Source organism: Erithacus rubecula (assembly GCF_903797595.1).
Source record: "Erithacus rubecula genome assembly, chromosome: 8".
NCBI lineage: Eukaryota > Metazoa > Chordata > Aves > Passeriformes > Muscicapidae > Erithacus > Erithacus rubecula.
This window is the reverse complement of record NC_136659.1, coordinates 1,421,684-1,447,594: the sequence shown is the minus strand read 5'-3', so window position 1 is coordinate 1,447,594 and position 25,911 is coordinate 1,421,684. Positions and strand designations below refer to the sequence as shown.

General features: G+C 44.2%; 1 protein-coding gene across 1 annotated transcript in view; it reads left to right on the top strand.

The window, feature by feature from the left end:
• The first annotated feature begins 12,725 nt into the window (after positions 1–12,725).
• The window catches only part of TRPM8 (transient receptor potential cation channel subfamily M member 8), a 35,996-nt gene continuing 22,810 nt past the window's right edge, over positions 12,726–25,911 (top strand). Inside the window, exons 1-8 of the mRNA XM_079311099.1 lie at positions 12,726–12,789; positions 16,385–16,489; positions 18,137–18,210; positions 19,240–19,396; positions 22,643–22,820; positions 23,076–23,248; positions 23,846–24,020; positions 24,908–24,975. Of these exons, the coding sequence (XP_079167225.1) occupies positions 12,748–12,789; positions 16,385–16,489; positions 18,137–18,210; positions 19,240–19,396; positions 22,643–22,820; positions 23,076–23,248; positions 23,846–24,020; positions 24,908–24,975 (972 nt within the window). The 5' untranslated portion in view covers positions 12,726–12,747. The remainder of the gene's footprint in view (positions 12,790–16,384; positions 16,490–18,136; positions 18,211–19,239; positions 19,397–22,642; positions 22,821–23,075; positions 23,249–23,845; positions 24,021–24,907; positions 24,976–25,911) is intronic.

The window sequence follows — 25,911 nt, the reverse complement described above, 5'->3', positions numbered from 1 at the left end:
AGTTTTCCCTGATCAAGACTGATCCTTGTTCCAGCTTCCCTGAGTCTCATTTATGACACCGAACTGCTGCTTCCAGAAGCTGTTTATACATTTTATTTCCCCTTGATGGTTTCTCTGTCAGATACATCCTACTGCTGTCCCTAAGCTTCTCAGGCCAGGTGGGGGGCTCTTCAGCAGATGGAGCAGAACTCAGCCTGGCTGGTTGAATTTGGAAATACAGGTGACTAGTGAGGTGGGGGGCAGGAAGAAAGAAATGTTGTGCTCAAACCTTGCTACACCTGCAGGATATTCAATGTATTCTGTTAGAACTATTTTGGAGAAAGAAGCTCAGATTTTAATGGGTATGGCCTGGAATGGGACAGCTCCCTTTTCCCTTCTGTGTTCCTCTTTTCAGGCCAGGGAGAGGTGCAGCACAGCCCAAATAATGGATGCAAGAGGAGCTTTCTAGAAGGCATCAGCTGAGGGTGGCACTGAGCTTGCACAGCAAGAGGTTTCCTGGGCATTGTTCTGCTGCCCCACTCCACTGGCTCTGTAAGAATAATTGTGGAAACAGTGGAATGCTTTTCCTTTTCTCTTTCATTTTTTCTCTGAACTTTCCACTCTTCTTGGCAACGCCCATGCAAATATTCCTTCTTGATGGAGCTGGAAGGACTAATATGAACCACTGTAACAGCCTTGGGTATTTCACAGCAGAATCAGAGGTAGCATATGTACTTGCCTTTAAATTTCTGCTTTAATGGTGTGGGGTTTATCACCTTTCTAGCACTTGGCCTGTTTGAGGGCTTTTTTTTGTTTATTCCCATTATGATCTGCAGCCTTAAGGGCACAGAATCCACTCAGCAAGCAAATTGATACTCCTCTGACCCTCAGTTTTGGGAGTGTGTGTAGCGGGGCCCTAATGGGAAGATTAGCTGAAATTTCTGAGTTCTGTCAGTACATTTCTGCACTTTAGAATCTAAAGAAAGTCATGGCTCTGCCCCTTGGCTATCAGCCAGGTAACAGATGGGCTCTGAAGGGTTGGGTGACATTTTCAGAGAGGGTGGAACACCTGGGAGCCCTGTGATGCTGTCCCGTGACACACCCTCACTCCCTGTCCCCTAAATAAAGACCCAATGGTTTCCCTTCTTTTTCTTGGCTGAGCACGGTGCTACAAGGTGTGGGCCGTCCCTTTGGCCAGCTGTAGTGGTTCTGAGGTGATCCAGCCACTCAGGTGGAGGTGGCCCAAGGTCCCCTACCAGCACTGGTTGTTCCAGCATGCAGGTGGGAGGCTCTGGAGCTGTGCCCATGTGTGAAGCCATCCCCACTGACACCTGAGGCTTCAGGAGTGAAGTCCAGTGGTTTTAAAGACTTCCATCCAGGCCTGCAACACTACAAGACATTTTGGAGAGACCCAGACTGCTGTGGAATCTTATCACTGGGAATGCTGGGGTTGGAGAGGTGGAACCCTCCCTGTGGGTCAGGAGAGAGATCCCCTGACCTTCTCTGCAAATCCTCTTTCTATTCCCATTTTCCCAGCCTCCCTCATTGACCAGGCAGCACTTGCAGTTCATGCTTTGATAACATCTAATTTTTCTCATTTAAAATCTCTTTGAATGTTTTGCATTAATTCAATTTGTAACCAAAGAACAGTGTAGGCAATCCCACCATGGATCTCTAGCTTAATTCTTCCACATCCAAAGTTATGACTCAGGTTCAGCCACACTGCCACAGGTTTTACACAGCTGAGCATTCTTGGGCTCCAGTTTTTAGGGTTGTGCCCCTCTGAGCAATCCTTTTGTTGTCCAATCTCCTGATAGCCAGGAGCACCTGCAAGTCTGCAAGCTGAGCTTTAAAATCATCCAAACAATGGTTGTGAAGCCTTGTTTGAGAATGAGCTCACTAAATGTGTGTGTGTTTAGGGGAAAGTGTATGAGCGGCATAAACATTGGATTTTGAGAGAAATCTTGGAATTACAGTAGTTCATTCCATACCTGGAATCAAGGGTGAATCAGGGAAGTTGTTGTTACACAACTCTGGCAACTGGTGGAGACAAAAGGAAGGGCTGAGAGAATTGGGATTGTTCAGCTTGGAGAAGGCTCCAGGGCAACATAACTGACCCTTCCAGGTCCTGAAGGGAACCTACAGAAATATGGAGAGACTATTTACTAGGGATGGAGTGCCAGGACACAGGGAATAGCTTCCACTGCCAGAGGGCAGGGATGGATGGGATATTGAGCAGGAATTGTTCCCTGGGAGGGTGGGCAGGCCCTGGCACAGGGTGCCCAGAGCAGCTGTGGCTGCCCCTGGATTCCTGGCTGTGCCCAAATCCAGGTTGGACATTGGGGCTGGGAGCAGCCTGGGACAGTGGGAGGTGTCCCTGCCATGGCAGAAGGGATTGGAATAAGGTGAGCTTTAAGAACACTTCCCACCCAAACCATTCTGGGATTTTGTGTTCTACTCTGAGGCTGATTGATGCACCAGCCTGCTGAGCCCAGGGCATCTCTGGGCCAGAGAATGGCAGGATTTACTGCAGTTGTTTATTTTGGCCATGACACTGGAGCTGTTGGGAGTCTGGCCAGTCTGACAGGTCTGGTGCTGGGACAAGCCCATGAGCAGCCTTTGGGCTCAGGAAGGGTCAGGTCTGATCTTTCTGGCTCTGGATATCCAAACTGCCATGAGGGGAGCTGCCTGCCTCCCCTTTTCTGTTGGGATGTTTCTTTTCACAGAATCATTATGCTGGAAAACACCTCTGAGATGGAGCCCCTTTCCTGCATTCCTGCCAATTGAGCCACAGGCATAGATACACCTGCTCCTGGTTTTCCTCTGCCATTCCTAAAATTGGGATGATTGGACACATTAAAAAAGGGAATTTCCAGGTCTGTCAGTGGGAAAGGCAGTAAGGTGAGTAAGAGGATGTTCAGCTCACTGCCAGGAATGGAGCAGTCACAAGTACAGTGTGGATTTGGGTAACAAAAAAAGGACATCAGAGCTCCTGCTATGCCCAAAATTTGCTTTAGAGATGGACTTGATTTGCAGGTACCATTAAACTCACCTACTGTGGGATGGAAAATTACTGCCCTCACATTCTGTCTTTGTCCTGTTGCAATCCTAAATACTCAGAGAGATGTTTATCCATGCTGTTAATGTGTAGTAATGGGATTGCTATTTAAAAAATCGATACAAATCTCACACTAAAAAAGAAAAGCTTATAGATTAGTCTGTCAAGAGCTGTCTTAATAGAGCTGTCTGACATTTGAGACACTTTCCCCAAAAGTACTCTTTCAGCATAAATTACTTCTTAAATGTTGCTGCCTGCACATTCCAGCCCAGCTAATATAAGTTGTCAGAGTGAAAACCTTTCTCTGCAGCTTCAGAGAAACTGGAAATCATAAATGTTTTAATTATATTTTTTCATTTGATCAAGAATGTGTTCCCTCCTAAGTTAGGGAGGGGCAGTTTCAAACACATTCCTTACTTTTGTGGTTTCAGCCATCTGGGTAGGCTGAAGAAGCAGGAGAGGTGGGGATGATGGGGAAGTTTAGAGCAGATCTTTCTAATACTGCCACTTGCCGTGTGTGGAAAGCTGAATGATGCTGACTCGATTGAGACTCCTTTTTGAGATGCAAAAAATTGCTAGCAGATTGTATATGCATTTATAGTCTAGGTAATTGAAGCTGGCTTTAATACCCCTTTCATATTTTAGCAGTACTCCTTCTCATTTCCTTCCACAGCTCTGGCTGGAGTGTCTCTGGTCCTCCTCTGTCACTGTACTCACAGCCTTCCTGGTCCTGACTCTTAAAGACCTGTTAAATTGCAATAATTGCAGTTATTCATCAAGTTCAGGGTCATGTCTTTGTGGGCTGTGTGTCCTGGTGAGAGCCTGAGACCAAAAGAGGTTCCCAGTGCCCATAATTTGCAGACCTGCAAATTTTGGAGAGTTGCTGCTGCTGTTGCTCTCTCCAAGACTTAGCACTGCCCTGGGAGGTACAAGACTGTGATTCAGGGGCATGTTTGACTTCTCTCCATCTCAACATCTGCCCATTGTGTTACCATTACTCTGATTCAGAAATAAAATTAGTCTAGAACTGGTAATTGTCTCTCCTCTCCCAGGTAACAAGTGGCAGGACCAGAGAAAATGCCCTCAAGTTGCCCCAGGGAAGGTTCAGGTTGGATATTAGGAAAGATTTCTTCCTGAAAGGATGGTAGGCATTGGAACAGGTTGCCCAGGGAGGTGGTGGAGTCACCATCCCCAGAAGTGTGGGCTTTTTCACCACAGTGAACACCCCTTTAAAATCTCTCTGCCTTAAAAAGCCCAGATAGCTTCAGCCTTGCCTTACCTACATTTTAAAGAATTTTTTGAATTCACAAACTTGCTGTAGAGTTGGATATCCCAGAAGTTAACTTTAAATCCTATTTATCTATATGCAAAGTCCGCCCTCAGGCAGACCAAGGCCAAGCCTAAAGGCCTTAATGCCTGGTATTGCAAGTAGGGAGGTTAATCCTGGTGAAATTTTCCTCCTGTTTTGTAGGGTTTATTCATAACCTGTTCCTCTCCACCACTTTTCCAAGTCTCCTGATTCCCAGTAGCTGTTTTTTAGGGACACACCATTCCTGCCTCATGCTGATCTTGCTGTGAGTGGTGCCTGGCTTTTGAGCAGCCCATTCATCAGCAGACCTTTGTTCCAAGGTTTGTTCCTTGTCAGTGTCTCCATGGTGGTTTTGTCAGGTCTGTGGCTGTATTTCTCTGTGATTTCTCTCTTTTTCCCTTGGAATTCTCAACTGACAGAGTCTCCCCAGTCAGATAACCTTGCTGGAGTAAATATTCTCACACTCTCACCTGCCCTCATCAACTGATGTGACTGTGGGGATAAAAATACTTGCATTTTTTTTCCACCTAATACTTTTTTCAGCTGCTTTTTCCAGGCTGTGCTTCCAGCTGGGACTAAGGCTGGTGTCAGCACAGAGCCCAGTGAGCTGTTCCAGCCTCACTGCAGGCCACTGATGGACCAGGACAGCTACAGAATAAATAAATCACACTCAAAAATCCTTGCTGTCTTTAGGAGGAAACTTCTGCTCTTGGGATTTTGAGTGGTCTTTAACCTTGTGAACAAAATATCTTGGGAAAACAACAAGTGAACACTTTGCATTGCTCTTGTGCTAAGAATGCTGGAAAAAGGCAAGTAGACGATCACAACATTCAGACTTTCACTGGAAAAAGTCCAAGCCTTACAGAAATGGATATTCTGGAAGCAGGACTAAAGGGTTTTAGAGTTTATTAACTGAGTCAATGGTACCTGTTCTGGCAGGGACAGTGACACAGGTGTTCGTGCAGCTGGCTGTGACTCCAGAGGGAGACTGGTTGGGGTGACAGTGATGATGCTCTGTGTCCTCCCTGCTGCATGTGAAATCTGGGAGGTTTCTCAGAAGCAGAAGCTCTCCAGGAGCTGAACTCCAGACAAGTCCTGCACTTCCCCTTTGTGCCTGACCCTGGGCTCGTGCTGTTCTTACCCTCAAAGTCGATCACAGCCACCCACCCTCCCCAGACACCAAGCTCCTCATGGGCTTGGGAGAGCAATTAAATGTGTAAGTGAGTGGATCAAGTTCATGGTTTACTCCAAATCACTTACCTTTCATTTTAATGCTGTGCGATGGACATAAAATCAAGTTGATAAACTACCCCACATAAAGAACGCACTGCTCAGTGTTTTTAAGCACCTAGGCTTGACAGCAGCAGCTGATTAATAATTAATTAAAATAATGGTCAGGGAAAGAAATACAACTTTGCCAATCTATAATTACTTGGATGCTTCTTCATACATTTTCCATGAGAGTCTTTTCCTTGTAAGACTCTGGAAAAGTATATTTAGTGTTTGTTTGCTTTCAACTATGGTTTTCAGCGGATATTGACTGAAACAGCATCTTAATCAGTGTGACCTCAGCCTCCAGGGGATTTTTTTCCATTGACTCTATCTCTTCCTCCTTGCCTCTCCCTGTGTGCTGAAATTCTTGTCAGAGCTGCTAACTCTGTTACCTTTAGTGCTTCCTTTTTAAAGACTCTGTTTAGCTCAAAACTTTTCCCGCACATTCCCATCTTGGGGAGGGAGGGGGCCAGCCAGTTCTTGCTGACTGTGACCCGAGCTAAATTTCTTGAAAGCAGTTTCCTCCCATCCTCCTACTTTTCTCAAACTGATTTTCCAGCAGCAGCTGTGCTGAGAACAAATTATTAAGTAATGCAAAGCACTGTAGAGCCTTCAAGGAGCTGGGTCTTCTGTGTGAAGACCACTCAAAATGGACAATTCAGCTGTATTTTTCTACCTCAAACCTGAAGTGTGGCTGTTTCACTTTTTCCCTGTGAATTTGGAAGGGTTCTTGTGTTGCTTTCATCTCTGAACTCTCTGACACTTAGTTTTTCATTGCTTCCTATTTCAGCAAGTTTAACTGAATCCAGCTTTTTAATTTCAAAACTCAAAGGGGTCCTTGGCTTCTCATTCCCTTGTTGTTTTTAGAAAGCAACATCTTCAGAGTGATCTGGAATGAATTCTCACTTGATTTCCAACCAGACTTTCCAGCTGAACATTCCTCCTGCACTGTCTTAGTATTATTTCCATGGGGTTGATGATTCTTTATTTCTGTCCCAATTTCTTCTGTGGCAGCAGGAAAACAGAAAGCAACAGGACCTGTACAAGTTATCTCCTTGACCTGGTGAACAGGCAACATATTCCTAAAAGCAGAAGGGTTTTTCCATAGCTTAGCTAGAAGTTTGTTAATGCCTGACTGCATGTTTTTGGTCCCCTCCCAGGTAAATCCTGTCCCAGGTGAATAAAATGTCCTGGAATCTTCCTGGTTGGAAAGCACCTTAAATATCATCTTGTTCCCAACACCCAAGGAGAGCTTGAGATGGAAATGTACTGTGGGATCCTCATTGTATTTGCAACTTCCTGATGTGGGAATGTGGAGAGAAAATGGATCAGGCATGTCTGGGGTGTGCAGGAATGGGGCAATGGACACAAGCTGGAGCAAAGGAATGAGAGAAGAGCAGCTTGGGATAGTGGAAGATGTCCCTGATTGTGGCAGGGGCTTGGGATGAGATGGAATTTAAGGTGCCTTTCAACACAAACCATTCTGGGATCTTCTTATAGTAGAAAAAAACTCCACCTGAGGATGTTCAAGCACTAGAAAAGATTCTAGAGAGACTGAGGGATTTATATTCTTTGAGCTCTTGAGTCATGTGTGGTTTAATTCTGACTTACTTGGACTTCTAGAGGCAGCTTCGCACTTACTCTGAACACTCTGATTTCCATGGGTTAAAGGCATTTCACCCAAGATATCTTTGGATATCTGATTAAGTGTGGCTTTTTGGGGTGGGATCATCTCCTGCCTGCTGCTGACACACACCATTACCCACAGAGTGGTGTGAGATTGGAATAGATGTGCAAGGTTTGCATGTTACACCCAGCTCCCAGAGAATGGAGACTGAAATAGTCCCAAGCATATGTTAATTTTCACTGAGTATCAGATGAATTTGACAGCGTGTTTTAGTCCTATGGCTCTGTGGAAACAGATGTACTTCTTCACTGGAGAAGTTTCTTTGGATTAAATGAACACTTGAGAGCCTTTTCTTTGGTGTTACCACTTGTCTTTGTGCTGCATGGCTTTGATTTCTGTATATGATCTCAGTGCATGCAAAGTAGGCACAGGATGTTATGCATAAACTCTTAAAACAGAAAGATTATATAGTTTGGCTGAATTCTGAACGTTACAACAGCGAGTGACAGCAATTCTTGCTAAGGATAATACTCTGAATCTTGCAACAATATTACCATGAGCCTTAAAAAATTAATGAACTTGGTATTTTCCTTAATATTCTAGCTATATTCAAATATACTTGATTACTGAAATGTGTCCTTCCTTTTCATGAAGGTGGTTTTCATGAAGTTTTGATGTGAAACTGAAAATAATTTAATTAATTTATTACTTTAAATTTGAAGTTTTTTTAGTTTTGAAAGTTTTGGTTGCTGAGACTTCCCTGTGATTGTCACCAACTGGAATATTCTGGATTAATGCACATTTTAATTTTGATCCTAGCTAAAATCTAAGAAATCCATGGAGCTGTAGATAAGATGTGAGCCTACAGCATTGAAACTGTTGGAAGTGAGTCTCCAGCTGACTGCTGAATTGATTAGAGCCTTCTTGTTGCTTTTTGTTTGGGTTTTGGGTGTTTTTTTTATCTGGTCTTGAGCATTCATCTCCTCTCTTCACCTCTCCTCATTTTTAAAGCTTGATGAACACTTTCTCAGAACATTTCCATCAAATAAAGTGCATAAAAGCCCGAGGTGCACAATTTCTAGTCACTCAACACTGATAAACTGAAAATTACATAATTCTTTCTGGTGGATTTTTTTTTTTTTCTCATTATTTTTAGGGCTTTTACAGAAAGAATCTGCCAGTGTTCTGTTCCTACCTATTAATATTTCACACCAAAATGCACTTTCAGAGCTTTCTGGGCTGACATGCACATCGGAATGATTTCATTGTTCTTCAAATGCAATGCACTCTCACACTGAAAGGAAATACAAGTGTCTGCATTTAGGAATGCAAATTGTGCAAAAGGGTTTTAAATGCTTGTGGACAGCAGGATGGGTGATGAGGGAGGGCAGGACCACAACTCTCTGCTTTGTTGTATCCCCATTTTCAAGGCCCCACAGCATTAGGTCCTCATCTCTGCAGGATCATGCTTAAATTTTTCCAGGAGACTTTTGTCTTTCAGCGAGACTAGTTTGACACTCAGACTAGTCAGAAGTGCTTCTAATAGATTTGAATTCCATTAAAAATCCCTTTTTGAACAGTTCCAACATCACTAATTGCCAAAATATTGCCATTTTGCACCAGCCTGTGTTCTCTTTTCTCTTTGGTATGTCCTTTAGTGTGTCATTGAAGGTTTGATGGAATGTTCTGTTACACCCTTAGGTAAATGGCTAAAAATTGCTTTCAGCAATTAATATTAAATTAAAAGTCCCTGTGACTTGAGAAGCCAGATGGAAATATACCATTCTACAATATTTGCCATTCAAAATGAGTGAGAGTCACTGGAGCTGGGATCTTCTGTGAAACTTGGGTTGTCTCCAGCAGTACACCTGCCATGCTGAATGTAGAAGAATGGAGGAACCAGAACGTGTTGCCTACACACTGAGCCTGAGCAGTTCTCACCACAGAAAAGTGTTCTCTAGGCTTTTCCAAGATTTTCAAAGACCCAAATCCCAAAGAAATGGTGCTGTCTGTGCTTTTGTTGACAAATTTGTATGCAACAAGACTTATGCCACCTATGCTTGGGTAGTTTCAGGTCTACTTTGAGTAGTTTAATTGACCTTTCTTGCCTTGAAGATCTTCTGTGGCTCCTGATTTCACTGTGCCTTCATACAAGGCACAGTAAAACACTTTACAAAATTAAGACAGCAAATTGCCTGTATTATTATGGCAGATAATCTTCTGTATTTCTCCCAGGTTTTTGTGCTCATACTCATTATGTTCGAGGTGTTTCTAAGGATGAGAAGTGCTCAAGTTATCTTACAGTTCTCCTTTAGGTTATGAATCCAAAATCCCAGCATAAAAAGGGTGAGGAACCACACACAAGTTATTATCCCTGTTCAAGGTGAGCTTCTGCAGCTTGGATAAAAAGGAGAGCAGTGGATTTTTGTACAAGCAGTAAAGTGGTGCAGAAGGCAGGTCATGCACAGCAAATGGATCTCTGTGTGCAGCTGCATCAGTCACAGTTTCCTGCTCAGGAACAGGAGCAGTGTTAACAGCTTGCAGCCAAAGCAAAAGAAATCCAGAGGGATTTGGGGGCTAGGAATGTTCTTTGTGAGTCTCCATGTAACGCTTTGTTTGAGCTGCTGTAATTAGTAAGTACCCTGGCTGTTCTACGACAGTGTTTTGACATTTTGTTCTCTCTGGCAATCCATGGGGAGAGTTGAGATGACAGGATGGTCATGATTAGCACTCAACAGAGTAAGTATTAGTTTTTTTGGCCTGTTTGATCCATCATACTTTTAACTATTGGATTCTGTGGAGCCTAAGCTTTGAAACCCCACGCACAAATCTCCAGCAAGACATTGCCTTGAAACAGTGGGATAATAATTACAGAATCCCAAAATGGTTTGGGTTGGAAGGGACCTTAAAGCTCATCTTTTTCCACCCTCTGCAATGGGCAGGGCCACCTGCCACCAGAGCAGGTTGTTACAATGTGTTCTCAGAGTTCAGCCAAAATAACCTTGCTCCTAAAAAGGGATTTCATGGCCAGTAATGGTGATATCAATGCTCTCAGCGCAGGATGGTCTCCTCGGCATTAAATATGTTGCTTGGTGTGGTTGAACAGAAGCAAACTTAATTTTAAAAAGACACAACCACCCCCAACCCCCTCCATCCCCAAAATAAATACTACAGAAGTGTTAATATTTATTACACAGAGAGTAGCAATAGGACACGGGGAAGTGGTTTTAAACTGAGAGAAGAGAGGTTTAGATGAGATGATAGCAAGAAATCCTTCTTGTGAGGGTGGGCTGCCCCTGGATCCCTGGAAGTGTCCCAGGCCAGGTTGGATGGGGTTGGAGCAGCCTGGGACAGTGGAAGGTGTCCCTGCCTGTGGCAGGGGATGGAATAAGATGGGCTTTTAGGTCCCTTTCAACCCAAATCATTCTGGGATTCTGTGACATTACTAGCCTTTACAGGTACATTGTCAATTCTGCCTTCACCCATAAAAAGCCCCTCTCAAGCTTTCAGAAGTTCTGGGATAGAAAATTATTTACTGTCAGCTACTGAAATAATTCCCATTGTACCTTTTTTTTTTTTTTTTTTTTTTTTTTTTTTTCTGCACAGTGTTATCCAATCCCTGTGGCTCTTCAGGCACCATTTTCCTTAAAACTATTCTCTGGCTTTCTACTTCTTTCTAAACAAAGAGAAGGCTTATTCAGGTGCAGAAGAATCTTTTTTTCTTCACAGTCTCTTCACTGCTCTCAGTACAATGGAAAATATTTTTGTATCCATGTGAATTTCTACTTCTTAGTAATATAAGTGCTTGCTGCATTTATAATAGCTCTCCCTAGTTCAAACCCAGAGTTACAGAATTTCTGTGAATTGGGAGACGAGGGATGTGCTGTGCAGTTTGGCAAGTTCTCACTGAATTCTCTGCTGGAGTCAGCCCTGATTTTGCTGGAATACAGTAAATGCTAACATATTCCTGTAGATTTGGAGTACCTGTATGTGTATTCTCAGATCAAGAACGCAGGAATACTGGGAAGTGTGAATTATTGCCCATGGAGGTGCTCTTGTCTTTGGAAAATATTGATTATCCTTACCCTAAAAACTCCCAGAGAGCATTTTTGACTTATGTTTGGGATACCAAATTTCTTACTTGGGAACCATAAAGTGGCATCCAAAATCTCTCTCTTTCCAGGTTTGCTCTGCCTAAGAGGACCAGGCATAAGGGTTTGTTCCTCAACTGTGCACTAACATTTTAAAAGGAATAACTGAACTCTCTATTTACGTACTGAGTAGTTACTTTTCTTAAGTTCCCAGCCAGACAGGTTTCACATGACAGTGATCTAGGGACTGTCTGGTATAAACCACAGTAAAGATTCATGTTCAGAACCTGGGGAATATTGCTGCATGACCATAGTCCTGCTGTCCATGAAAACTCTGTTTTAGGGAAGCAGGGTGTCAGAAAATGCACAGGAGCTATTTAGCTCCTTCTCAGGTTTAGCTGCAAATCCTTGATACATGTTTTCTTTATATTCCTTAGGAGCAGTGGTATACTGAATGTGTTCTGTCTTTGGGCTCAACACACAGACATTTTAGGGAGCTGTTAGATGCTGCCATGTGAGTGAAGCCCCTAAGTGACAATTTATGAAAATGCAGATGTGTATATGCCAAGGTAATGTGAGATTTAAGACAAATAAACCTACCTTCCATCACAGAAGGAAAGATGACTCTGAGACTTAAAATCCTGGAATGATTTAGGTTTGAACCTCAAAGCTCAAATTTTCCACCCCATTCCACAGTCAGGGACCCTTTCCCTAGACCAGGTTGCTCTAAGCCCTGTCCAGCCTAGCCTAAAGTGGTCCAAACTGGGTGATTAAAAGGCTGTAGGAGGTTCTCCAGCAGCAAATGGGGTAGCACTGCTTTCTGCAGGGAAGGTGGCCTGGGGACAATCCATCTCTCCAAGGAGTTCCTGCATATCGCAGCAATATGAATTGTTTTACCCGAGTGAAAAGCTTTAAATCAAAGGCAGAAGAAAACCAGATTGCTCCATACTGAGTGTGAAATAAAAAACTAAGGAACTGAATCTGATTTTTGTTGAGTAAAAACACTTTTAAAAACTTCTATTGCACTCGAGAGTGCTCCAGCAACCTTGTAGTAAATTAGATTAATAGGTGTGGATTTTACAGCTGCTTCATTATCTCCTGCTACATTAAAATCTAATTATTTATTCCCACAAGTGTTTTCTTTTACTTCTGGCTTTTTACTGGTGCTGTTGGTGCCACAAACGAGCTGTGGTGCTATCTGTTCCTGCAGCCCATGGGCAGCAGGTGGGACAACATCTCTCTTACAAATAACCCACAAGTGCTGTTCCCTGCACCCTGCTGCAATTAAGGAGCTGGTGAATAATTCTGCTGCTCCTGGCTGTGATCCCTCCCTCCCTTCAAACGAAGGCATGACACAGATAAAGGTGGGGCTTTGCCAGCTCGGGTATTTCAAAGCCTTCCTCTCGGAGTCATGATTGCAGAAGGAGTTCTGGGGCATATTCTGGAGACTTTGGTAAGTCTGTGCTACTGATGGAATGTTGGGTTTTGTGTCCTTTGGGTTTGCTGAAATTGTGGGAGCAGCTGCAGCTGAAGTTTTGTGCCATCCTCTGCTACTGGAGAAGTTTCATGTAAAGCCAGTGTTGGGAATTGTTAATGCAAATAGTGGTTATGTTTATCTGGGAGCTTCCTGAGAATGGAGCTGGTCTTGCTTTTGCAGTTGCAGGCAAGTTTCTAAAAGCCTCTTAATTTGTTTCTTTAGGACTTGATTTTTTTACCTTTTTTTTTTTTTTTCCCCTTTTTTAAAGTCACCACAGGCTGAAGATTTTAATGGATATGCTCCTTGAATTGCTGTGGAAGTTACAGTCTTACACTTTAGAGGATTATTTTGGAGATTATCCAATGGTTGTTAATCTTAATATGTGTTGTTTTAAGGAAGTTATGCTTAAATGTGTTGAAGATCTTATATATTTAATTTAATAGGCTGGAAATACAATAGAAAAAGAATAGTTTGCCTGTTCTGTGGACTGCAGCTGTGTCACATCTTTTAGAATCTGTGTAATTGCTGTGTTATCTCCAACACTCATGGAGTTAATGAGCATTGCTCACTGGTATCAGCTAAACGCTGTGCTATCAGTGAGGTTTTTCAGAATTTAAAATTAAATAGCAGGTTTTCAGGGGGGCTCTGCATTCTCACTAACTTTTTTCAGTTTGTTTGCTGCATGTTCGTTATCAATTATTTACAAAAGTAGCAAGGCAAACTTGAAATCCTGTAGTGTTTGGAATTAATAATTTAATGCCCTTGTTTCCTTTTAATCTCTTGTCTCTGCACTTATGTCCATACTCACTATTCTGGTATTAAACTTTATTAAACAAATCAACAATGAAAGTAAAACTGTCAATAAGTTGCATAGATACAATGTAATTTTCCTCCATGGGGCTTTTATCTTGAATTACAGCTTTAAAACCATCTTTACACTGAACACTAATCATATGAAATATTCACAATTTCTTTCTGTGTCATTAGGAAATTGGGAAATGTGTTTCCCAGTGCAGAGCTGCCTGTGTCCTTAAACCTCAGACTTCATCCTTATCAGCTGCCAAGGTGCAGTTTCATGGAGTTTCTTGCTGCCTGTGGCTGTCAGGTGTTTTTTCATGTCCATATGATGTGTGCCAGCTTTGAGCCTTTGTACTTTGTATACAGCTTCCCTCTTTTCCTTAGTATCCTGTTTGACAAGCGTGCCCCATAAGAGACAATATTTTTGGAATAAACATTCCCATAGTATCAATTACTGTTGCTGACCAGGTTTGGGTCCCTTATTCTCTGCCAGCTGGGTTTTCTTCTTCAGTCACTTTTGGATCACTGATGAAGAGATCACACAACAAGGGAGTTCAGAGCAAAGAGGGTTGTACTTGTTGCTCCTCTGGGCTGAGAATCCCAAATAGCTGGGGCTCTGTGGAAGGTGACACCAGGTCAGGAAGGTGCCTGACAACCTTTTCAGTGATGAAATTTTCCCCAATATCCACCCTGAGCCTGCCCTGCCCAGCCTGAGGCCGTTCCCTCTCCTCCTGTCCCTGTTGCCTGGAGCAGAGCCCGGCCCCGGCTGTCCCCTCCTGTCAGGGAGCTGTGCAGAGCCACAAGGGCCCCCTGAGCCTCCTTTGCTCCAGGCTGAGCCCCTTCCCAGCTCCCTCAGCCCCTCCTGGGGCTCCAGCCCCTTCCCAGCTCATTCCTGCCCTGGACAGGCTCCAGCCCCTCGGTGTCCCTCTGGCTGGAGGGCCCAGAGCTGGACACAGCCCTGGAGGGGCCGGGCTGTCCTGGGGCTGTTCCAGCATGGCTGGCACAGCCCAGGGCCTGTGTTCAGCACCATCACCAGCACTGCCAGGGCCTTTTCCAGCTTCCCAGCTGCTCCTCCCTGAGCCTCAGTGTTCCATGGGGTTGTTGTGAGCCAGGGACAGCACCAGGCCCTTGGCCTTGCTGAGCCCGGCCCAAGGATCCAGGCTGATCCCTGTGCAGAGCCTTCCTGTCTCCAGCAGATCCACATCCCCAGCTGAATGTCTGAGCTTGGTGTCCTCCAGCAGATCCACATCCCCAGCTGAATGTCTGAGCTTGGTGTCCTCCAGCAGATCCACATCCCCAGCTAAAAGTTTCAGCTTGGTGTCCCCCAGCAGATCCACATCCCCCAGCTGTGTCTGCAGCTTCCTGAGGGTGTCCTCCATCCCCTCATCCCAATAATTGAGAAAAATGTGACATGGCTCTGGTCCCACTACTGAGCCCTGGGCAGCAGTGCTGGTGACTTGGACACCAGCTGGATTTCATTCTGTAATTCTGTTCTCCACTTTATGGGCTTTTTTCTAATCTCTTCCATCACTCAACAGTGACAGAGTGACTCTGATCCCCGGGAAATCTGCAGAATTTGGGGGAAGTAGCTGTGGGCTTCTGCCACGCACAGTAAACAACACCAAGTCAGTCATGCTCCCCTTCAACATGAAATGTTTTTCAAAGGATTTTTAAAATAACTATATACATAAATATACATGTCTTTGTGGAAACTTGCCTTTTTTTACTGCTTCTGGGTGCCTGCTCACATCGCATTCTGTCATTCTGTTTACAGCTGCAGCTTCCCACTGCCTGTGCCATTCCTACTGTGTTGTGTGCCCCAAGGAAAATTTCACACTTGCTGGTTCTTGGCTCTCAGGAGTTCTGTGTTTACAGGGTGATGCTTCAGTGTTGCTGTGCCTGGGAGGGGTGTTTTGTGTGCCATGCAGTGGCAGTGTCACCCCAGAGGCAAACCCAGAGCACACAGCCAGGGAAAAGGTGGGAGAGACGACAGTGGAGGAAACACAAGAAGGTTCTGAGCTCCCCATGTCAGTTGGCTGACAGCTTTTCTCTCAGGAAAAGGCCTTTTCCAGCATTATTTGCAGAGTGGCATTGAGGGAATTGAAGTATTTGTATTAGAATAAATAAGATTTTGTTCTGTGCTTTGCTGTGAGTGCAGTGATGTTCCTTCAACACAGGGACCTCAACACAGGGATCTGCTTTAGAGGGTGATTGAAATGTGTTTGCTTCTTCAGGTCACTTTTCAACTTCTGGATCCAATATGCTTTAAATGCACTTGCTCTTCAGTTTGCTCGTGTGGACTGTCCTTGTTCTAGGAGTGGCATCAGTGGTGGGTGCTGCTCCTCTAAACTCCTGGGGTCCTGCTGGGCCAGCTGCTTTGACACTGAAGTTCTTCCTCTGTGCCTGAAATGTTTCTTCTTAATATCCCCCTTAATTTGCAAATACGTTGGATTAAGGACTGTTGGTGTATGTAAGCCATGAGCTTGTTCAGAGACAAAAGAGTTAAAATATAAGAATGGATTGAATGGGATGGCATACAAGGTATATATTCCTTTCTCAACAGATGCTGAGTTGGAATTATTTTGGAGAGGGGAAAGAGAAAAGAAAGTCTTTTTGGAGTATGAAATGACAGGAAATATTTTCTCTGAACTTTTGTTTCCCATTTTAGGGATAATACCCTTCCTAATTCTTTATGCTGGATTCAAATAAGCTCTTATTTGCCTTTGCTGTTGTGTAGTGCTCCTCCACCTGCCCTTCTCCCACGCTTTTGCAGGTTTCCATGGGCAGCATGAGGCACCGAAGAAATGGCAATTTTGAGAGTTCCAGGCTGCTCTATTCCAGCATGTCTCGCAGCATAGACATGGCTTGCAGTGATGCTGTGAGTACCTGGCACATGCTGGCCCTTGGGAGGGACCACACTGGTGGTGAATTATGTCAAGGGCAGGGTGATGGATTTGTCACTTCCCCTTTATGGAGAAATTTTCCTAACCAGCGTGAAAAACGAGGTTTACTCTTTTGGTCGATTTAAAAAAGTTTAATAAAAGACAATAAGCGACAAATAATCCAGCAAAAAGTTATAATGGCTGGTTGTTTAGTATTTAGCTAAGAGCTAAATACTAAACTTGTTTTGGAGACACTCTTTAAATGTATCAGCCCATTGCATATTTATAGGCTTGTTATATATTTTTTAACTTTTTTTATAAACTGTTTTTCAATATTTTGTCCATTTACATGGCTACTTTTTGAGTTTGTTTTTTAGAACATGTTTTTTTTTAGAGTGTGTTTTTTGGCTGTGGTTTTAATTTATTTTTTATTAGTCTTAATTTGGGCTGTGGTTTTTAATTTTTATAGATGGTGTTGGTAACTGATATATTAGTAGCAGGTGTTTTTACTGGGTGTTAATTAAGCAGATAGTTTTCTTATTACAATGACACTTTTAAAATTTATTTATGTTACTTTTAAAGAAAACTCTATCTTAAAAACCATTTCAACACTATACATATAGTATTCACTTTAATATTTGTGAAAAGCTAATGCCATAATATGTATTTATAACACCAGTGACCTCCAAGCAGCAGCTGGCACAGTGAAACTCTAAGGGTGTGCTGCTTTTGAACCCTGTAGCTCTTTATTGTGTTTTCTTCATCCCTTCTGCTTTTGAACCCTTTTGCACATGCCAGTAAGAGACAAATTTCTCTGTGTGAAGAACCACCCCAAGCTCTTCTAGCAGCTTGATGGCCAAGGCAGCAGCCAACATATGGTTATGTTAAGCATCCTTTCAAGCCTGAAAGATTTGCTGATTCCAGCAGTCCTGTGGCAGATTCCCTGTTCCTCATGGGTTTGCAGAAGGCCCTGATGGCCAATTCTTGGGACTTTAGCAAGTGCTATCCCCTCTTTAATTTTTTTTTTTTTTTTTGGTCTTGTGTGTTGTGACTTTTACTGGTTGAATGTATTCCCTTCCATTTTTCTTTTTTTGGATATAATACTTGTAATGTTTTTTCTGCTTGGAATAACTTCCACCTGCTGTTTAACCACAAGAGTTGTGTCAAAGGGGTGAATTAAACCTTAGCTTGGTTTCTTTCCCTTTGTGTCCTGAGTGAAATCTTGCCCTGCAAATCTAAACTGTGCTTGAAAAAGCTAACAAAAACCCTCAACCCTTTATCAGCAAGTGAGAATTCCTCTTTGCTTTCTTAGCAGAGGCAGATTAGGGGTGAATTTGCATTCCCCGTGGCTGAAAGCTTCTCCAGGGAGTTTCAAGGTTAAAAGGAGTGTAAATGGCTAAACAAGCTGGAGAGACTTTGAGTTCCACTGAGCTCCCATAAAGGAGGACATGATTTGAATGAAAGTGAAATGAGTGTGTTGAATGAAAGCAGCCCCTACCCTAAAGAACCTTACTGTCTTCTCTTTTTAATCTTTATTTCTTTGGGAAGAATGTCTGCCATAGTGTTTTAAGCAGTATCTTTTTACTGAGTTCTCTTCTGTTTCCTGAGTTATCAGAAATAAACTTAAAAAAATTATTTTTCAGGATTTGGCCAACTTCATCCAAGAAAACTTTAAGAAGAGAGAATGTGTCTTTTTCACAAAAGACACCAAGTCAATGTAAGGAGATACTTTTCTCTTGTTTTTCAAGAATGGGGGGCTGGTAGGTGAGGCTATTTCTGTCTGCCAAGGCAAGGAGTAAAGTTCTGGGATTTTTCTGTTCAGAGTCTGGATCTAGCAAAGCAATCTCACCTTGGTCCCCTTGTTTGTTACTCCACAAGTAACTTGATGCCAAACTAGCGCTCTGATCTTCCAGCAGCTCCATCACAGGGTTGAATATCAAATTCCCTATTTGAAACATAACTGGGGTAATATCTAGGTGTTTTGGAGAATACAGCACTGGTATTGGTGTATGACAAGGTATCTATCAGAGGTTTGCATAATTTAAATTTTCCTTTGAAACCCAAATCAAAACTTTCATGCACAAACCTTACACAGGCACTAGGTTTTGCTAAGGCTGATGTTCTCTTAAGACAGGATTTTAAACTGGCTCCATTTTCAGGTACGGGTACCAGTGCAGTGCTGGTTTGAGGACCATAACATTGTTTTGTGGTTTCTGAGTTTTTTGTTTCTTTAGGCTCAGGAGAAAAGTGATCAAACTAATATAGCTGCAGAAATCCTAATATTGAGCTCTGAGGGCTCTCTGACACCACTCTTCTCTGAACCTGGGAGGAAAAATGCCTCAGAGAGAGGGAGGGAAATTAGTCTTATTTCAGAAAGTCTCACTCAGGTCCTCCTCTGCCACCAAAAATGGGATGTCTGGCACAGCACCAGCAAAGGATGGAGGAGCTGGTTCTCATCAGCTTCTTCCTGCAAGCCCTCTGGGAGAGGACTGCAGAACTTGCTGCTGGGTTATTTTTGTCTAGATAGTTTTAAGGTAAGCTGGTTTCATTTGCACAGCAGAACAGAATAGTAGAAGCCTTTCTAGAGGAGACCAGCAATTACCCCTGCTCCATGTCCTCTGAGGAAGCAGCAATGTGGGATATGGAGAGGACCTTTAAAATCAAGTCAGCCCAGCACCACCACTAAACCACATCCTCTGTGCTCAGGATTCCTCAGGGGTCTCATGCCTGTTCACTCTTCTTTCAGGGGTAACTTGTGTAAATGTGGATACCCTGAAAATCAGCACATAGAGGGCACCCAGGTTAACACCACTGAAAAATGGAACTACAAGAAGCACACGAAGGAGCTTCCTACCGATGCCTTTGGGGACATTCAGTTTGAAAACTTGGGAAAAAGAGGAAAGGTAAGGGGAAATATTGAGGATATTCATGAGGCCCCAGTTGAGTACCAGTGGAAGCTCCTCAAAAGCAAGGAAGGTGAAATGGATTTTAATCTTAGGGCAGGAGTTAGGCTACAAAGGGACAGGAATTTGTTTCTCAGGCCCTGAATGTAGGTAACAAAGGATAATTCCTTCTGTGTTACTTGTTGGTTAGGCTGGTGATGGGAGTGAAAAGAGAATCTCTGTTTCCAGGCATGGCAGGAGGATGGGTGAGTGAGTGTGATATTCAAGGATTATTTTGTATCCAAATAGACCAGCTTGCTCAAGCCTATAAACAACTGAATATTGAGTATTTCCCAGGGTGGAGATGCAACAGTGAGAGTAAGTTCTGGAGAGATGTAAAATATCTGTGGAACTTCAAAAGTTTTATTCCATTTGTTGGGTTGTTTTTTGTTTGTTTTTTCCTGTATCTTTGCTCTGAGTGGGGACAGTGGAGGTGTGGGAAGAAGAAAATAGCTGCTGTTGCTGTTTCTAGTGATTTATACTGATGCTTGTGAGGAGCATGTGGCTGAGTTCATCTGCCTCCTCTAAATGACTGATAATTAACACCAGTGCAGGTTACCTGGGACAATCAAATAAATTAGGGAAATCAGAGCCTGCTATGTAAATTAGTTGGATTTGTTTTATGCAAAGTAGCAGAAATAGGAGGCATTTGAGTGGGAAGTGAGACTGAAAGTTTCAAATCATGCTTAAACAGATCTGTGTACTTCACATATTTTTTGGTATGCACATTTTAGCTTTGTACTACTTTGTTGTAAGCGGCTGTGTGACTGTACTGGAACAAAAAGTTCTTTGCTCTGTTTCAATATTTCAGACTTCTCAAAGGTTAAATGTTCTTCCCTTAGGTTGTGTCTTCCCCACTTCCCACTGTGGAAATGAGTTCATGTGCCCTCAGATGTTTCATGCAGACTCTCAAGGCCACTGTGCATATTTCAGAGCATACTTTGTTCAAACACTGCATACAAATTTCCTAGTCCATCCCATTAGAATGTTGCCTGGGTTCACATCTCAATTCCCTGTTCCAACTCCCTACACAGCAAGGCACCTGCTGCTCCTGGAGATTGCCAAGTATTTTCTGTTGATAAGCAGCAGGTAGGGCTTCAAACTCAGGATGACCTAAGAACTGCTGTCAAGTATCAGTGAGGGATGGGAAGTTTTATACCCTGCACTGTGCCTTTTAGGACAGAGGAGTCCTAAAAAGTTCAGAGTAGAAATGAGATGTGAACAGACTCATAATGAGGTTTGAGGACAGGCTGGGAGAGCTGAGGGTGCTTAAGCCTGGAGAGGAGAAGGCTCCAGGGAGAGCTCAGAGCCTCTTCCAGTGCCTGAAGGGGCTCCAGGAGAGCTGGAGAGGGACTGGGGACAAGGGATGGAGGGACAGGTCACAGGGAATGGCTTCCACTGCCAGAGGGCAGGGATGGATGGGATGTTGGGCAGGAATTGTTCCCTGGGAGGGTGGGCAGGTCCTGGCACAGGGTGCCCAGAGCAGCTGTGGCTGTCCCTGGATCCCTGTGAGTGTCCCAGGCCAGGCTGGACACTGGGGCTGGGAGCAGCCTGGGACAGTGGAAGATGCCCATGGCAGGGATGGGACTAAATGAGCTTTAAGCTCCCTTCCAGCCCAAACCACTCTGGGATTCTGTAAAATCTCACCCTCTGTAAGTCCAGCTTTTGAACTCTTTGTTTCTGCTGTGCTGCTCAGACCCTGTAACATCCACAAGCATTGCAGTCACTACAATTAATGAATGTTCTGGGAGCCCAAAGCCCAAAAAGACTTCCCCGAGTCACAGCCATGGTCCAGGAGCAGCATCCAGCAGTACCAGGAGATGGCATCCTTGTACTTTGGAGGAGAGAAGCAGCTGAGCTGACTGAGTTCACCCACTGCTGTGGAGCTGGCAGGGTTTGCTGTGGGCTGGTAATTTTCCTGGTTTCTCCCTCCTTTCCTATAGGGGATCCTCTCCAGAAACACACCCAAAGCTTCATGCTGCTGAAGCTTCTTAAGGCAGGAACTGAGGCAGTCCCTTAGCTCTCCTGTCTAGCTGCTGGAGCCTGCTCCATATCCTCTGTGATGCCCTAAATGCTTTAACTCCTTTTGGGAACATGAATGTTTTTATTCAAGTTCACTCTCTCTAGGTAGGGGCATTTCCTCCTCAAAGTAATCCTTTCATTTTGCTCTCCTGCAAATACTGGGCAATGGATACAAAATCCTCTATGATTCAGGTCCAAGCTACTCCTTTTCTCCAAATCTCGTCATTTGGCTTGTGCAGCCATGAATATCTTCCAAAAGTGATGAAACTGAAGAGGCTTTTGAATAGCAAAGCAAGACAAGGCCAGAGAAGCTTTTACATAAATGGACACATGTTGAGTTCACCTGAAGCCAGATTCTCTCTCTTGTGTGCTTTTTGGCATCTTTGTAGAGTGTTTCAGCTTTACTGCAAACTTGACATTTCATTTTTGTGTTATACTTGAAGCACTGCAGTGGGTAAATGTTGAGAGGGAGACCACTCACATGGAGCCTGGAATTTGTTGCATTTTAAGGCTGTAAGAGTGGTGAAAAGGATAATGCAACATAATTCCTTGTGTAATGGAGAAACAAGAGAGAAAGAGCTTTATTTAAAGCAACTCTACACATATATAAAGGGTAGTACGTGCAAAACAGAATAGGAAAGACTCACTGGTCAAAGAAGGCAACACCTCCTTGAAAACATGCTTTAAGCAAAACATCACGAGACACTCACACACCCTGCAGATGCATAATCATTGTAATAATTTCTTGACCTTGTAAAGGCCTGAGAAAGGTAAGGCTTCTTTTTCCCTGGTTCCCAGCAGTGTCCCACAACAGGAATTTATTTGAATAGTGCAATCAGAATACAACTGTCATCATTATTAGTTCACTTGCAATGATGCTGGCACCAATTCATTATGTGAGTTTTAAATAGCACCATTGGAGTCAGTTGCTATAGTGGTGGTGTATTCATCCTTGCAGAGTTCCTCTGAAGCCCAAGGTTACTGCTCTTGCCTCCTCTAGAGGAAGGTGGGTTGGGTTCCTGGTTGTGGGGGAAGGATGAAGGTGCTTCAGAGGAAGAAACAAGGATTTCATCACTTGTTGGAATGAGGTTGGGCAGCAGAGAAGAAAATGCCACCCCTAGGTTGTTCCCAGGCATCTCACTTCATCTCCTGCTGCATTTGCTCTCCTATTTTCTCTCCCCCAAGTACATCCGCCTGTCATGCGACACGGACTCAGAGACGCTCTACGACCTCATGACCCAGCACTGGCACCTGAAAACCCCAAACCTCGTCATCTCCGTCACCGGTGGCGCCAAGAACTTCGCGCTCAAGCCCCGCATGCGCAAGATATTCAGCAGGCTGATCTACATCGCCCAGTCCAAGGGTAAGCACCGGCCCCTGTTGCAGTGTGGGGGAAGCAGAGTGTTCATTTTGCTGCTGGACTTGGGACACATTAATGGTGTGGCAGTAACATCACTGAGAGTTAGGGGATGCCTGAGGTGAGTTGTGTAGCGTCTCCTCTGTGTTCAGTTGAAAATTAAAGCCCCAGGGTCACAGATGGGGTTTGGGTTACGTCTTCAGTGCCATGGGAGGGCGGGTGTTTGGCTGCGTGCACCCGGGTGACCGGGTGTGCTTCCAGGAGCCTGGATTTTCACCGGGGGAACGCACTACGGGCTGATGAAGTACATTGGGGAGGTGGTCAGAGACAACACCATCAGTCGCAGCTCCGAGGAAAACGTGGTGGCCATCGGCATCGCGGCCTGGGGCATGATCTCCAACCGGGAGACGCTCATCCGCACAGCCGACAGCGACGTAAGGAACGGCATCCTCTCACCTCACAATGAGGCTAAAGTTAAGGCTGGGGAGCTCAGACTGCAGAGGTCACGGGCAGCTGTCAGCCAAACACTGCCATCACCATTAAACCACGTCCTCAAGTGCTACACGGATGGGTTGGTGGGAAAAGAAAGAGGAGGCTCTGCCTCAAAATGTCAGAAGCTCTTCCCAGAACAGGAGGAAAGTAAAATGTTCTCACGCCCAAGTTAGTCACACACATCAGGCCTGGTGAGGAGGATTTCAGCTCTGCCAGATTTTGGCATGCCTGTGTGGGAGTTCAGCTGCTGGAACTCCATGTCTGGCATTGCTTTAGGGAATAATCACTCCCATGGTTATTCTAGCTCTGAAATCCCTGTGCACTCCCCTGCAGTAGGGATTCCCATAAGCTAAGGCACATGGTACCTGCTTAGGATCTTCACTGACACTGCCATCCCACTTGTCAGATGCACTGGGGTAGCCTTCCTTGTCTCTTGTCCACCAAACATGATAGAGCACATCCCAAAAATCATCCCACCGCATAAAAGTGGGCACGCCCTTGTCCTTGAGTCTCTGTCCAACGCTGTGCTCGTGCCCTAGGGGAGCTACTTGGCCCACTACATCATGGATGACCTGAAGAGAGACCCTCTGTACTGCCTGGACAACAACCACACCCATCTCCTGCTGGTGGATAACGGCACCCATGGGCACCCCACCATCGAGGCCAAAGTGCGCACCCAGCTGGAGAAGTACATTTCGGAGCGGGTCATCCCAGGTATCCTCCTGTCCTTGCAGGCTTTGGGGCTGATCCACTGGGGTTTTCCTGGAATAAGGAAGTAGTGGCAGCATGCTGTGGCTGCTGAGCTGCAAGGGATCTGTGTGTTAATTGCAATGCATCTGGAGCTCTTTTGGGAGCTACACCTTCCTCTCTGTATGTCCTTTGTGTCACAGCAAATGTTTCCTTTCAGCCACACAGCCCTTCTCTCCCTATCTCTTGGAAGCTGACCCTTCTATAAACATCTGTCACTGAATTCCAGGTAGCTGGAGCACAATTACACAGCAGCTGAAGTTATTTATTTAGGAGGTGATTGAGCTGCCTGTAACCTGCTGCTAAATAATTTCTCTTTCACCCACTTCTTTACCAAAGTGCAAAAAAGAAATCAAAGGTCTTAGCAGGAAATTCTTAAAAAGCTTTTGGACATGTTGTTGTTAGGCTTTTTTGGTATTTTTTTTTTAATGTCTCTCAAACACTAGCTCCTAGAGTTATGGAGTTCTTACCTTTCTTTCACAATTAAAAATATGAACTCGGATGTTCTGTATCTTAAGCTTGTGATAAGAACATTTTACCGAGACTCAAAATGGTCAAAGGAGGGGACAAATACAATAAAAATTCCATTTTAAGGACTTCAGAGATAGCTGACTTCAGACACCCTTCTCCAACAGAAGTGTCTCCCTCTAGAAATTCTAATTTTTCCTATGCAGAATGTTAGGAAAAATGGAATTTTGTTAAAAACAGTTGTTAGTAACTGACAAAATCAGCAGCAAACAGTATTTGCATGGATGGCTTGGAAATTCTTTCCTTGCACTCAGAAAAATTAGTTGTTCAGACTGCATTAATTGATGTAATCTCTTTCCTTCTTTTTTTTTTGGTATATTTCACAGAATCTAATTATGGTGGGAAGATCCCAATTGTGTGTTTTGCACAAGGTGGTGGGAAGGAGACTTTGAAAGTAAGTTTATTTATTTTATTTGTTTCCGGGAGTGACAGCAGGGGTTTTCTCTGATACTGAAGACTCCAAAAGAAACTTGATGAAGTAGACTGTGCTGTTATTTACAGAAGCTTGCCTAGCACTTGCTACACAAGGACCTTGTTTGTAATTTACACTGATGAAATCTGTTTCTGTTAATATTTCTGTGCTAAGTTTCTGGTTGGCCTTGGGCTGACATCCTGGAAAAGTGTTGGCTGGGACAGTTGATTTGTCTCAGTTCTTCCACATCACAGAATGTGAAGGGACATTAAAGACCAGCCAGTCCCACACCTGCCATGTCCAGGGACACCTTCCACTATCCCAGGTTGCTCCAAGCCCTGTCCAACCCAGCTTGGGACAGTTCCAGGGATCCAGGGGCAGCCACAGCTGCTCTGAGCACCCTGTGCCAGAGCCTGCCCACCCTCACAGTCAATCATTTCCTCCTAATGTCAATATAAATGTCTCCTCTTGTAGTGTAAAACCCTACCCATCACTATGTGCCCATGTAAAAAGTTGCTCTTCTTATTTCTTCTAAGCCCCTTTAGGTACTGAAAGGCCACACTTTAAATCTAGTTTAGATCTAGACCTGGTTTGAATCTTGGCAGCTGAGCAGGGCAGGAGGGCTCTGCTGACTCTGACCTTTCTAAGCCTACATGAGGAAGGAGCAGGCATCATCGTCAAACAGGTGACAGGCAGGAGGAGGATGAGCAGAACAAAGAAGCTTCTTGAAACAGGATGTCTAAGTGACACTGAGGCAAGGGGGAAAGGGAGATGGCTTCTAAATCTCTCTCAGGGTTAAAAACCAAGGTTGCTACTTGCCTGTTCAGCTAGCCAGTGAAGGTGAGTGGCATGAGGGAGCAGAGGGACCTCACCCAGGGTTTTCAAAGTGAGGGGATGTGAAATCAGGCTGTGTGGGAA